This window comes from Arabidopsis lyrata, assembly GCF_000004255.2.
Source record: "Arabidopsis lyrata subsp. lyrata unplaced genomic scaffold ARALYscaffold_5, whole genome shotgun sequence".
In the NCBI taxonomy this organism is placed as follows: Eukaryota; Viridiplantae; Streptophyta; class Magnoliopsida; order Brassicales; family Brassicaceae; genus Arabidopsis; species Arabidopsis lyrata.
This window is the reverse complement of record NW_003302551.1, coordinates 13,154,642-13,167,511: the sequence shown is the minus strand read 5'-3', so window position 1 is coordinate 13,167,511 and position 12,870 is coordinate 13,154,642. Positions and strand designations below refer to the sequence as shown.

Sequence of the window (12,870 nt, the reverse complement as noted above, 5' to 3'; positions counted from 1 at the left end):
CTAAATTTGATAACCGAAATAACCGTAACCGAATCGGTACCGAACCGAAATATTTCGGGTAACCGAAATACCCGAAATGCAATTATATTTTCGAAATAATTAATTATTTATAGACCAAATAATCAAAAATACTTGAAAAATCTATAAAAATAGTAAAAATACTCAAAATTAACCGAAAAAATATCCAAAAATATTCGAAAATAACCGAATGTATACTAAATTTTAAAACCGAAAGAACCGGAACCAAACCGAAACCGAACCGAAATTTCAAAATATCCGAATGGATACTAAATTTTAGAACCGAAAGAACCGAAAACCGAATGGACCCAACCGATAACCGAACGGATAACCGAAAGCCCAGACCTACATGAAACGATAAAATTTCAAACCGATGGGAAGTATAAGAAAAAATTGAGCCATAAAATGTTTTAAAAACTGTATTGGACAATTCATTATGGAACAAAAAAAACTTTGTAAGTTTTGCAGTATACTCGTTGATTTCTCGATTGATATATTTCCCTTGTAATTTTACTTCTTTTTTGAGAATCTATTTTTCTAATGAAATTATAAGAAAATCTAGAAGACAAAAAAAAATTTAAGGGAAAATCTCAAAAAACATCCAGAGGAACATATTTTAAGGTAACGTACTAACGTGTACGTGTTGACGAAAAGGCACACATTCATGGTAACCGTCGCAACCCACTACATTAGAAGTTTTTGTATTACACTGTTTCGACATTGTAAAGTCCGACGAAGAGAGACAAAAAAAAAACATTATTGGGATTAAGAGGATCAAGAGAATGATGGCAAAGATAAACTCAGTCTTGGAGAAGAAACTTGAAGAACTCGAGTCTCTACTTGAAGTAGTCACTTCTAACTATGATGATCCCAATATTCGAAAACTACAACTCGGAATTTTATTCGCCACGACCCTTTTAACGGCTGAGACATCGTCAAGACGAAAGGATGTGGAAGGAGAAGAAGACGTTGAAGAATTGTTTAAACTACGTTGCATGGCAAATAGGTTATCCGAAATGGAAGCTTTTATCACCAACCTATTGCCCGGTCATGGTAACGGTTCATTCATCAAACCGGTGGAAAGTTTGGAAACTAATGATGGTAACGGTGAAACCGGTGTGGATTACTCGTTGGTTGAATCTTGTCTAAACGAGTCTAAAGCAGAAGAAGAGGAAGAAGAGGAGGAAGACCTAGAGGCTGAGCAGCGACCATTGTTCCAAGATGCCACATCGGAAGAGGTTACGTTTCCGGCGGTGGCTACGGTTAAAGAAGAGGTGGTGGTTAGAGAAGTGGAAGAGAAGGGGTGTGTTGGTTTTAGGGCTTTGGTTTGTATCGGTTTAATTGGTTTATTTGGGTGTGTGATGAGTTTAGTTGGTTATATTGGTGATTGCATGGAGGAGGATCAATTTTTACTTACCCCAACTTAAATGACTGACTATTTGTTTCGTTTTCACTCTACTTAACGTTTACTCTTTTTATTTATTTTTGGTTAATCAAACTTGCATTCGTTCTCAAGAAAAGATATAGATTTTTTCATTGTTACAGTTTTGAGTACTATAATTTAATATATACTTAAGATTTCTAATTGATAAACAAAAACAGAGCATAATCTCGTAAATATTTCTTAAAGATAAGAAGATTGGGCATTCAATCTTTTTATTTGGTTCGATTCTTAGGTTTCTTCAACCAGTATAGTTGGTTGCTTCAAGCCTTCAACAAATCTTATGTGTAGAGAAGTTGTAAACGTATCCCCCTTTGTATCTTGTAAATGATGTACATACATACTGATATAAATTTCAGTAATTAACATTGATCAAAGCTTGGTCGTCTATAATTAGAATGATTTTTTTGTTGCGGTTGTAAAAATGGAGATAAATAAATCAGTAATAAATAAACAAGGATCACATACACACATGCATAACACACTCTTTAGTATAGGACATGCTGACTCTCCTCACAACCCTGACTTGAACGGCACGCCAGTGGCTGGCAACCATGAACCGCCAGCGATAAGACTTCCCACAGTAAACCGAGAAGCAACCGCCGTGCTCGTTATGGCGTGGAATCCTTTCCACCGGACCCGCCATCTTGTGGAAGACCCCGGCCCAAAATTTTTATACTCTCCATAGAAAACTGTATTAAGAGCAAAATTGGATCCTCTTAACCAAGGAGACCATCCCAAGGGGCTGATCGAGTTATCTATATAGGTCTTCATGATTGTGACGCGTGAATAAGCTTGCCACGGTCGGCCTAAATAGGTCTTGTAAGCTCGAATCACAGGCTTCAAATCAGATGCCGCGATTATCCTTGAGCTATGGATGGTTATCCCTGTATTTTGAAAAGGGTCACCGCGACCTTGTGCGGTTATGATGTTGGCTTGGCCATGGAGAGGTCTTCGGACAAGAATCATGCAGTTCTGGAACACAACAGCTGCATTTCCAAAGATAAAGTCGATGGTGCCTGAGATGTAACATTCCCTAAAGAACTGGCGTTGTGAATGAATGTAGAGCGTGTCTTGGAAGCCATGGATACCAACACGGTAGAAAACAGCGAGGTCAGAGGATGATCGAACCGCCACAGCTTGCCCACGTAATGGCCCCGCCGTGTTGATGAATGTCATGTCTTTTGCTACGAACCTTTGGCCTCCAAAGCCTTCAAAAGAATTGGAAAAAAAATCTTATTAGTACCATTAGAAGTCTTAAGTCAGATTTAGCCAAGAATATAAGATAAGAGTTTTAACCGGCGGTTGCAGAGTTATAGGTGGTGTAGCCGTGCTGGACGCTTCGGCCACTTGTGATGATTGTTTTTCTTTCGCCATCGCCGACGAGCATGATGTTGTGGTTATCATTTCCGACATCAATGTTCTCTCGGTAAACACCTTTCTTCACATATATCACAAATCTTGACTTGAATCTCCTTCTTGCTGCGAAGTTTATGGCAGCTTGGATCGACCGGAAATGGCCGGACCTGTCTTGTGCCACCACTAGGTGAGGCATCGATTTCGCTAAAGTGGCTGATACGAGTAATTTTCTCTCGTGTCTTGAAACCCAGCTTGGGAAGTATTCTTTGTGGTTAGCTTGACAAACCAAACAAATTGGAATTTGACCGTGTTAGATAAAGTCATGTTACATAATATGATAATAACTGTATTCTCGTCAAATATACCGTCTAACATGAAAATACAAAAAAAGATTGAATGTCTATTAGTAGTATGCATCATGGGCGGACCCAAAGAAGCTTAAAGGGGGTCAGCTGACCCCCCTAAAATTCTAAATTTGTATTATAGCCCTTTAAAATTTATGATATTATTTATATGCATGATTAATCTGATCACGTGTGAACAAAGATTACATAAACGTAACACTTTAATTTACTTTTTTTTGTTGCATCAAATTAAATGTATCAGGAGAGAACTAATAACGAGAAAACGATAACGATAATTTTTGAACAAATTGGCATGCATATTCGTAAATGAGGAATCTAATTAGAGAAATTCCCAAAATAGCACTAAAACAAGTTTTATGGACAATAATAGCACACTCTCCATAAACTTCCAAAAATAGCACTAATTGACTTACTATTAAGTTTTTGTTTAAAAAGTATTATCATTAGTTTATTTTTTTAACAATACTACAATTTTTATATAAAAACTATTCAAACAAATGAAATTATAAATTAATTTAAAATATTATATTTGGGTTCTCTATTTCCAATTTAGGGTATATATTTCCACCGTTTAAAAGAGATTTTGATTCATTTTAATATTAGTTTATAGTATTATATTTGGGTTCCTTATTTCCAATTTAGGTATATATTTCTACCATTTAAAAGAGAATTTTCATTTTAATATAACTTTGTGGTATTATATTTGGGTTCAATATCTCTAATTTAGGGTATATATTTTTACTATTTAAAAGAAATTTTGATTCAATTTAATATTAGGTTAGTGTTGCTCTCATTTTTATTTTCTATCTTATACTTTAATTAAGTTTAATTGAAGTTTATGATTCTATTTGTGGAATTTTAGAAATGTTGTGCTAATTTTGGAAGAAAAACTTTTTTTGTGTTATTTTTGTCAATTGCTCATCTAATTAACCAGTTGAAGTAATTTTGTAATAATTTTTGCTTTGCCTCAAAGTAATTATAATACTAATAGAACGTACCAGCAGTCGTATGATTATGTTGCTTCATGAGAACTCCATTGACGGCCAAGCAGTTTCCAATCAAATCCGACAAGTTCTTGTTAGATATCGCCGGCATGACGAAATCTGAGACGTTAAGATCCTCGGATCCGGACCGGCACGTTTCAATGTTGGTTTGAGCCGTGCTGAGCCAAGTCTGTGCGTCGAAGTCTGTACACTTGACATCATCCTTAGCCGCCGGGTTAAGTCCCTTGAGCGTTCGGTTTAGCTGAGTCACCGTGTTTTGAAAGAGCTTTACGCAGTCTGACCAAGCGGCTTTCCTTTGGTTGTTGGTGCAGCTTGGTCCGAACTTAACGGTTTGACTGTGTGTGATTACGGCTTGGTCAAGTGCTATCCTGACCAGCATCCGTAAGAACTCGGACCGGAACCTTGGTGGTCGTATGTTAATGTTGTTTTGTGAGCTCTTCCGGAAGTAGTAATTGCATGTCTCAGCGTGTGGAGTCTTGTTGCACCACCATGTCATGTCTCCAGAGACAGAGCCGTTGTTGATCGGAGATGGTGCAGCCACTGGTCCGGGAGACGGTGGAGAGGCGGTAGAAGGACTCGAGGTGGGGGTTGGGGATGGTGCGGTTTCTGGTGGTGGGGAAACATTATGGTCCCACGGAGGAGGAGCATCGGTACCACCGGTGAAGCCACTGTCGTGTACAGCAGAGGAGAACGGTAGAAGAAGAAATGAGGCCAAGAGGCAAATGTGGAAGATGCCTCTAAGCATTTTTTGAAGTTCTTGGCTATGAGTTTGTATGGGGAATTGGGAAATTTCTTGGTGTGATGTCTTAACTAATTAAAGGGATTTAATTTTGTATATTAAATTAGGTAATAATTGTTTTTAAGAATTATTATTTTGAGTTTGTGTGTATGTACTTTGCAAGTGATTGTTATTGAGGGGAGAACATGATGATGTGTGTTGTCTTTGCTTGGGATTGTATTCATATGATATCATGACTTACATTCTTATTTAGCAACAAATGATTATAAAATCATATAATATCAAACACCTATATAGATGCCTATAATTGATTCCATTACATATTAAAAAAGTATTAAGAAAAAAATGTCAAAATGACAAAAAGAGGAAAAGTGACTTAAAAGGAAGATGAAGAAAGATGTGTTTTTCCAATGTTAAAGTAACCTTCCATGTGCTTTTAGCTCAGTTTCTACTCTTGTAGTTTCAAGCATACGCAAACTCTTACAATAATCCTTGTTTATATTGTTACTATGATTACATGATACATATTTTAATATTTGTGTTAAATATGCAACTCTTGAGAGTTTTACTTTTATGTTGACTATTCTCTGACGTTGTCACCAGCTAGTGTCTTCGTGACCACCTACCTAGTGTCTGTTTTTCCGCAAGACGTCGTGACCACCTAGTGTCTTCCTTAGGAAAGGTGTTCATATAAGCCTTGGAATTTTCACTGATCCGGACCAAACCGAATAATGCTTGAATATGATTGGATTGGTTTCAAAACCGAACAAAGCAAATAAAAATTCTACCGTTACTATTTAAAATACTCGGTATGAGTAAAAGTGAATCAAAAGGCCTAGGAGAACTATCATAATGTTACAAACTTACAATAATGTTATATAAGGATTACAAGTTTACAACAATGAAAATGTCAAAATTGAAGAAAACTGAAAATTCTATTGATAACTTTTTGGAATAAATATGAAAGACTATCATCATCCATCAGGCCGAAGAAGTGTTTTCAGCTGAAACAGAGGATTCGCCCAAATACTCTGAACGAAGCTGCATAAGTAGTCGACCAAGATAGTTAAGCCCTTCTCCTTCACGACCACCTCCCCAGAATAGATCATGCGGTGAAGCCTCCACGAGAACCGATCCAACGGTCGAGAGCAAAATTGATTTCAAATGAGGATAAGTTGAGAACTTGCATTTTAGAGCTTTGTACATTACTTCTATCTTCACATCTTCCCAGTCATTCCGAACCTAAAACAATCATTAAAGCGAGCAAAGCAGTATTATTAACAATCTCGAGAGACCAACGAACGAGTGAAAACTGTTTTGATGCTCGAAACTGGACAATTGAACTTTTATTCATACCAGTTCAGGTTTCTGTCTCAGTGTTGATCTGCCTATCAGAGCTGCCTCCTCTGGACTTCTAGCTGTTCTAATTTTCTCAACGCAGTCATGTGCCATCGGATTTTCGACCCCAACAAACTTGTTTGCCTTAAGGTTTTGGGTAAAGGATTAAGAGATTATGTTATATTGAAAAAGTAAGATACCATTTTACATGGACCGTTGTGGGGTACCTGATAGTAATGTTCCACACTAGACCAGGTCATATAATCATCATTCTCTCCACCACAGGGCATTCGAATTGGATGCGGAGAAAAATTTGAGAAACTTCCATAAAGGTCCCATGTTTTGTAGAAGAAGATGATACTAGGTTCAAAGGGGTCAACACTGGGGTCAATCTCGACAGTTGCATCCTCTGATGGGATAACAGGTAAAAGGTCTGGTATGGGCTGAAGAAATCCGCTGACAAGCATGTCGGGACCAACCTGTAGTTCAAGGATTTAGATTAAACCCATGGGACTAAGAGGCAAGATTCAGGAACATGTTTAACTTGCCATGGTGAATGTTAAGTCATAAAGCGAAAATTTTACCTGCTCATAACAAACATCGATTAGATTCAATGCTTGTGTCATCTCTACCATCCCGAGGTCACCAACGGGGGAAGGTGCTTTACTCCCACCAATAATTTTTGGAGCAACGAAAGCAACAACCTGAAAAATGAATTACATTGAGAGAAGGAAGTAAGGAAATGAGATTTAGCCAGACAAAAGCATATGATGACTACAAATAAGTATGGAGATAGTACAATGGGTACCTTGTGGATGACACTGGATGATATAGCAGATGCAGCTAATGTTCCACCACACTCCCATAGTATCGAAAGATATCCACGAAGGTGGAAATATTCCATAACTTCCCTCGGATTCAACATGTCAAACTCCACAACTTCCACACCCTTGGACGCAAGAAATTTCTGGAAACTCTTTCTTGCACCCCTTTGGGTAACAACAATGGTAGATACTTCCGCGACATCCCATAGATTGGCTTTCTCAGGAAGATCAAGACTCTGTGTCATCACAATTCGAGTAGGGGTGTGACCTTGTCCATGTCTTGCAGTCAATCGAGGATCTGCAGTTACAAAATTGCACAACTTTCACATATTTATTCAATATGTTGTAAGCATCCGTAAAGATGCGAGATTTGAGGTACATTATTTACCATCTTGGCGAACTGTGTTTCCTCCAACTATCACAGCATCACTTCCTCCTCGCAATTCGAACACTCGGGTTCTAGAGAGTTTACTACTTATCCAAGCTGCATGTCCACTACTTGCTGCAATCTTACCTATCAATAAACAAAAAGAAAATAAGCTCCAACTTTCATCTATCCTAAAACTTTCAGCTATCATACAAACATGTGAAATGCAGGTTTAGATAATTACCATCAAGAGTCATTGCATACTTAAGAACCGAAAACGGAACCCGAGAACAAGCTCTATGAATCAAAGGAGCATTCACAAGAAGACACGATTTCCGAGCTTCCTATAAAAACTTGCACATTTAATAAACAGAATACAAACAATTCACTTCAAACTGTAGCTGAAGGCCATAAATACCTCAAGAACTTTACTCTCAAAGTCTTCTCCAAGAACATTAACTTCGATCCCTTGACTTCTTAATTCACGAATCGCAGAGCCTCTAAGATGTTGCAGAGGATGCCTTATTCCAACAACAACTCGGTCAATTCCTGCCTAATCTATACAATCTCAATTTGGTCAAATTGTTTCCCAATACCACACAATCATTATCTTATACTTAGGAATAATCTAAGAGCAAAGAAGCAAAAACCTGAACAAGAGCAGATACAGCAGTGTGATCACCATGACAATCACCAGGCTCCATGTTCAAATAAGCAGTGGAGCCTCTAGAAAACTCTCCGGCAGCTTCAACAGCCAACGCTTCCGCCGGTTTAGTGCCTTGAGCGTATAGATATCCTTCTCCGGCGACTTTACCGGAAGAAGTAGCGATTACACAGCCGAAATTAGGGTGCGGTGAAGTAAGTCCGGCGGACATTTCGGCCAGATCGGCGGCGCGTCGGATAAAAGCGGCATCAATCGCGTGGTGGTTACGACCATTGTCGCCGTTTGAGAGAGTGGCTCTGCAGATTAACGGAGACGAACAAATTCGAAATGAAAGAGCCATTGAGAATCGATTTGCCTAATCTGTGCGAACGAAGAAGAGAACGGTTTTATGTTATGCAATGTCCCTTGGGCTCACGAGACATAAAGAAAAAGCCCACTTAGGCCCAATAATAAAAAAAAATCCATTTCATAACATTATCTCCGTGACCGTGAGTAGTGAGATAGAGAGATGGACGATGAGGGATTCGATTACGTTAGTCGAAGATTAGAGATTTGAATTCTATTGTGTCACGAACTCACACAAATTTTTTTTATCATAAGACATTACTATTTTGAGTTTTATTTCAAATAATAATATATATTTAACGGCAATGATAAAGGTAGGTGCACAAGGCTAGAGTTGGGCCTATATAACACATTGCTAAGGCATTGGTCTTAGAGGACAAAGATATACGCAGTAGCACTTCATATCTCCTTTTGTGTTTACTTGCTCGCATAAACCGGTTCCTTTCCACGTCAAGGTACACCAAAATTTACATTCTGGAATAGAACATGTCTTTTCTTTATTTGAAAAAATCTTATGACAATGTGTCATCTCCGCATTCACTGACACTCCTATTACTGTAATACATCAAACATACAATCTTAGCTTTGTGTGTTTTAAACAATTTGAAACAAAAAATAAGTAGTTTGAAACATTTATCTCTCCAGAATGAATATAACTTAAAAAGAAGCAAAATCGGTATTATAATATAACTAAACATTCTCCATAAGATAGTTTAGGTGATAGTAGTTCTTAAGGAGATACTATGATAATCATAATCGATTTTTTAGTAACAATTATATATAATAAGACGATTTTAAATGTTTATACAAACCTTGCACAAGAAGGATGTAGATAGTTAGAATGGCTAACAAGACATGAAAGAATTTCTTCATCTTTTACAATACAAATGAATTGGAGATGTTTAAAATTTACCAAGAATATATATATATTCAACATTCAAGCATATATTATAATTCAACCAAATTTGATTAAATTCCTTTTAAAGGGATATTTTTATTTAATTATTCGAAATTTTATTCCAATTTAAGAGGGTATTTTTATTACATTATTCCAGATTTTTGGGTCATTCAATATGTAAAAAGATTTGACATTATTGTAAACACTAGAAATTGATTGGTAAGATGCACAAATTTAATACTGTATATTGTTCTAATTTATTTGATTTCATTTTTGTATGTCTCTTATTAATTTTGTTCACTTTAAATAACTAGAATCCATCATTTGTAACATTTGAAATCTGTAGATATTTTTGAGAATTTTTTAATCTATATATAGTCAGTGGCCTGTTCTTTTGAGAGTCGCGAGAATCTTACGGCGACACATGTTTAAACTTTAAAGAAGCCAATGAACATGAGATAGTCACTGTTTCAAGAAAAAAAGTTTGGGAAGAAGCGGTGAAAGAGAAGTTAAGGCATTTTTTTGTTCCCGATCGTTGTCACTTCGACTCATTCCCGAACAGAGTTTATATCTATACAATATATATCCAATCAGTGACATATTATGGTATATGGTTTTAAAGCAATAAGAATGTATCCCATTGATGGCATTATAGTTGAATGGTAAATTTACACAACATGGTCGTTACCCATCATAAGCCATAATCAGTCCCTGTTATTCCAATTTTTTTTTTTTGTCCTAAACTGCTATTTGTTATAAAAAAAATTATATGTTAACTTCAAACTCAAATCTCAACTTAATCTAGCATTCTTCGATTCGCCATTTTCAGATTGATCGATAGGTTTGATTCATTATTTATAATAGTATAAATCAAGTATATGTAATGATGATGTAAAAATACTTTACATAATAAATCATTTGGTGTACATTATTTCTCCAAAAAAAATCTTTCATGTATAATCAATAGGGATAAAAAAATTTTTAAAAAAAATAAATAGATTTTTTCTTACATAAATTTATTTTTACTATATTAATTAAAAGTTTAAAACCTATTGACATACTACAACTCATAACATCATAAAATTCATATGTGGTCAATCTTAAAATACAATTTTTTGGTTGACAAATGAGGACATAGCTTTTAAGAAAGGGACGGTGATACTGAGTTATCGTTGGGCAAAAGAGAAAATAAGTGGCGGAGATGGCGTTATACGGTAGCGATGGTCCAGGAGAGACATGTTAGAAGATTAAGGTAAGATTGAGGAGTAATGTTTTTAATGTTAGAAGGGTATAATAGTAACTGACCCATTCTAGAGTGAGATCTACACTCAAAACTCAAAACTCAACACCGTCTAACTTCAACGAATGTGTCGGCGTCAACGACTCTGACGTCAATTGTATTTCTAATGAATTATTAGAACCTTAATTGTACGTCCAACTGCTAGAAATCTCTGCAAACGCAATTTTAGATCGCTGGTCGCAAAATATTAAACGGATATTAACTTAACAAAGTTGTAAATTCATTAAAATCAAATTTATCCAGAAATACATCGGATTTGCATGAAACATATTCGTAGCTCAAATTACATAATTAATAACAAAAAGAAAATGTATTAATTATTTAGTATTTTTTAGCAAAAGCATTGATCAAGGCTAAGGCGTTGCTAGTTCCTCTTCCCAAATTCACGATACGTGCCCGGACCGAGTTCTTGATCCGCCCATCCATGACCCGACCCGCAAACCCATCGGAGCAAGTGTTTGCATTAGTCAAAGCAGCGCTGGTCCACGTTTGAGCATTGCTCATGTGGAACCAAAACTGGTCACGACCTTTAGCACTACCACACATCTTCACTTCATGGATCGACTTGGTTAAACGGTCAACGGCATCATGGATCTCCTCAATACAGTCCTTAATGGCTTGAATCTCTCGTTTATTAAGAGTCTTGAAACGCCCCAAGCGCCAGACGAAGACCTTAGTCGACTGTGCCTCGGTCACGGTCACATTGAGTGCGGTCTCGGCTAGACGTCGAGGGCTTGTTTGGATGGAGTTGGCGTAACCTGAGAGAGCGTTGACGCATACGGTTGGGTATGTAGTGGCTTTGCAAGAGGCTTGTATGAAGTTTATAGCACGTTTTGAAGTTATTGCGGCCACGGGGGCGGAGGACGCCGTGAGAATCGTCGTGGATAAGAGGAATAGAAAGAGAGTGTAGAATATTTGTTGTGCCATTTCTTTTGAAATGTTTTGATTTAGATAATATTTTGTGGAGAGGTAAAGAGTCGGTTTTGAGTTTTTATAGTGAACTAATACGTACTCTTTTGTGTACGTTTGGTTTTTCTTAGGGTTTATAAAAATAGAATAACTAATATGCTTTGACTTTGACTCTTTGGTCGATTATTTTTTTCCAACTGGGGTCTAGATTAGTAGTTGGAAATAACCAGAATTGTCTGCTATTAACTACTAAGAATGTACTATGGCAATTATATTTATTTATTCTTCTTGACCAAAAAATTAAAATGGGAATGAAAAGAAAATACAACAAACAATTTCTAGGATTTTTCGTAAATTTTAGCAGAATGGACTTCTGGTGTGAACATGCTTTTATCTTTTTTTTCTTTTGTATTATTGTTGTTATTGTGAAAACTAAAACGAAAACAGGTTGTGGCATCGATTTATTTTCTAGGAATTATGGCATCCCAACACAAAGTACTCAATAATCAAAGTGAAGTGGATTGTGTACCTCAGCTTAAATACTATTTTAGATTCATCTTCATTTCCAATATAAATGAAACATTCTAGCATCACCATCACTCCATCAGTCACAAACAAAAGGTTTGATTTTATATATGTTTGACAAAAACACGTATATATAGATATATGTAAGGATACATTATACATATTTACTATCACTCAAAGTATATCTTTTGCCTTTACTTCAATATCTATATCAAAGTATTTTATATTCATCCGGCAACTAACAAAAGATAGAAATTGAATTGGGCGACTAATAAAGAAATGGATAGTGGATTTGAACCTCAAATCATTCCAATTGCAACAATAGGTACACTTCTAATTAGTCTGGCCCACTTCCAAAGATATGCTATATAACCAAATTAGGCGACTAATGTATCTCATTATTGACAAAAAGATGTACAAATTAAATTTTAAAATAAACACAAATAATAGAGACGTTGTTATTTTTTGTTTTTTGATATTTTTGAATCGACGAGTCCTGATCCATAGTCAATTCTTATTACGCGGGATAACACGATTTATTGAAGTCAAACTCCAATAAAAAAGGTAGAATCATATGGAATTAACCACCTAACAACTTAACATGTAAAGATATTGTTCATTTGCGACTAATGTATTTTATACTACATTTTTGTTTCAAGGTAAGCTATAGATAACTATTGCTTGGGGTGGGCTCTCAAGTCTCAAGACTGTCGGTCAAAGATATGAACTTCTTCTACAATTTGTTACATACACACTCATATAATATATATCCAT

At 36.2% G+C, this 12,870-nt stretch overlaps 4 protein-coding genes across 4 annotated transcripts; 1 reads left to right on the top strand and 3 right to left on the bottom strand.

Annotated features, from left to right (window-relative positions):
- The first annotated feature begins 672 nt into the window (after positions 1-672).
- LOC9311907 lies at positions 673-1,500 on the top strand. The gene has a single exon (XM_002877511.2). The coding sequence runs from the start codon at positions 801-803 to the stop codon at positions 1,443-1,445; it is 645 nt and encodes a 214-aa protein (XP_002877557.1). The 5' UTR covers positions 673-800; the 3' UTR covers positions 1,446-1,500.
- Positions 1,501-1,745: 245 nt separating this feature from the next.
- On the bottom strand, positions 1,746-5,230 carry LOC9311906 (probable pectinesterase/pectinesterase inhibitor 33). The gene is made up of 3 exons (XM_002875792.2): positions 4,182-5,230; positions 2,759-3,094; positions 1,746-2,670 (listed from the first exon to the last, which is right to left on the bottom strand). Exons 1-3 carry the CDS (start codon positions 4,930-4,932, stop codon positions 1,973-1,975), a joined length of 1,785 nt encoding a protein of 594 aa, XP_002875838.1. The 5' UTR covers positions 4,933-5,230; the 3' UTR covers positions 1,746-1,972.
- A 472-nt stretch (positions 5,231-5,702) lies between these two features.
- Positions 5,703-8,480, bottom strand: LOC9311905 (riboflavin biosynthesis protein PYRR, chloroplastic). Its single transcript, XM_021026618.1, has 9 exons — positions 8,106-8,480; positions 7,874-8,008; positions 7,700-7,799; positions 7,477-7,602; positions 7,073-7,386; positions 6,849-6,968; positions 6,492-6,743; positions 6,283-6,408; positions 5,703-6,168 (listed from the first exon to the last, which is right to left on the bottom strand). The coding sequence occupies exons 1-9, from the start codon at positions 8,457-8,459 to the stop codon at positions 5,908-5,910; spliced, it is 1,788 nt and encodes a 595-aa protein (XP_020882277.1). The 5' UTR covers positions 8,460-8,480; the 3' UTR covers positions 5,703-5,907.
- Positions 8,481-10,860: 2,380 nt separating this feature from the next.
- LOC9311904 (pectinesterase inhibitor 11) lies at positions 10,861-11,657 on the bottom strand. Its single transcript, XM_021025614.1, has one exon. The coding sequence runs from the start codon at positions 11,587-11,589 to the stop codon at positions 10,984-10,986; it is 606 nt and encodes a 201-aa protein (XP_020881273.1). The 5' UTR covers positions 11,590-11,657; the 3' UTR covers positions 10,861-10,983.
- Between the last annotated feature and the right edge of the window lie 1,213 nt (positions 11,658-12,870).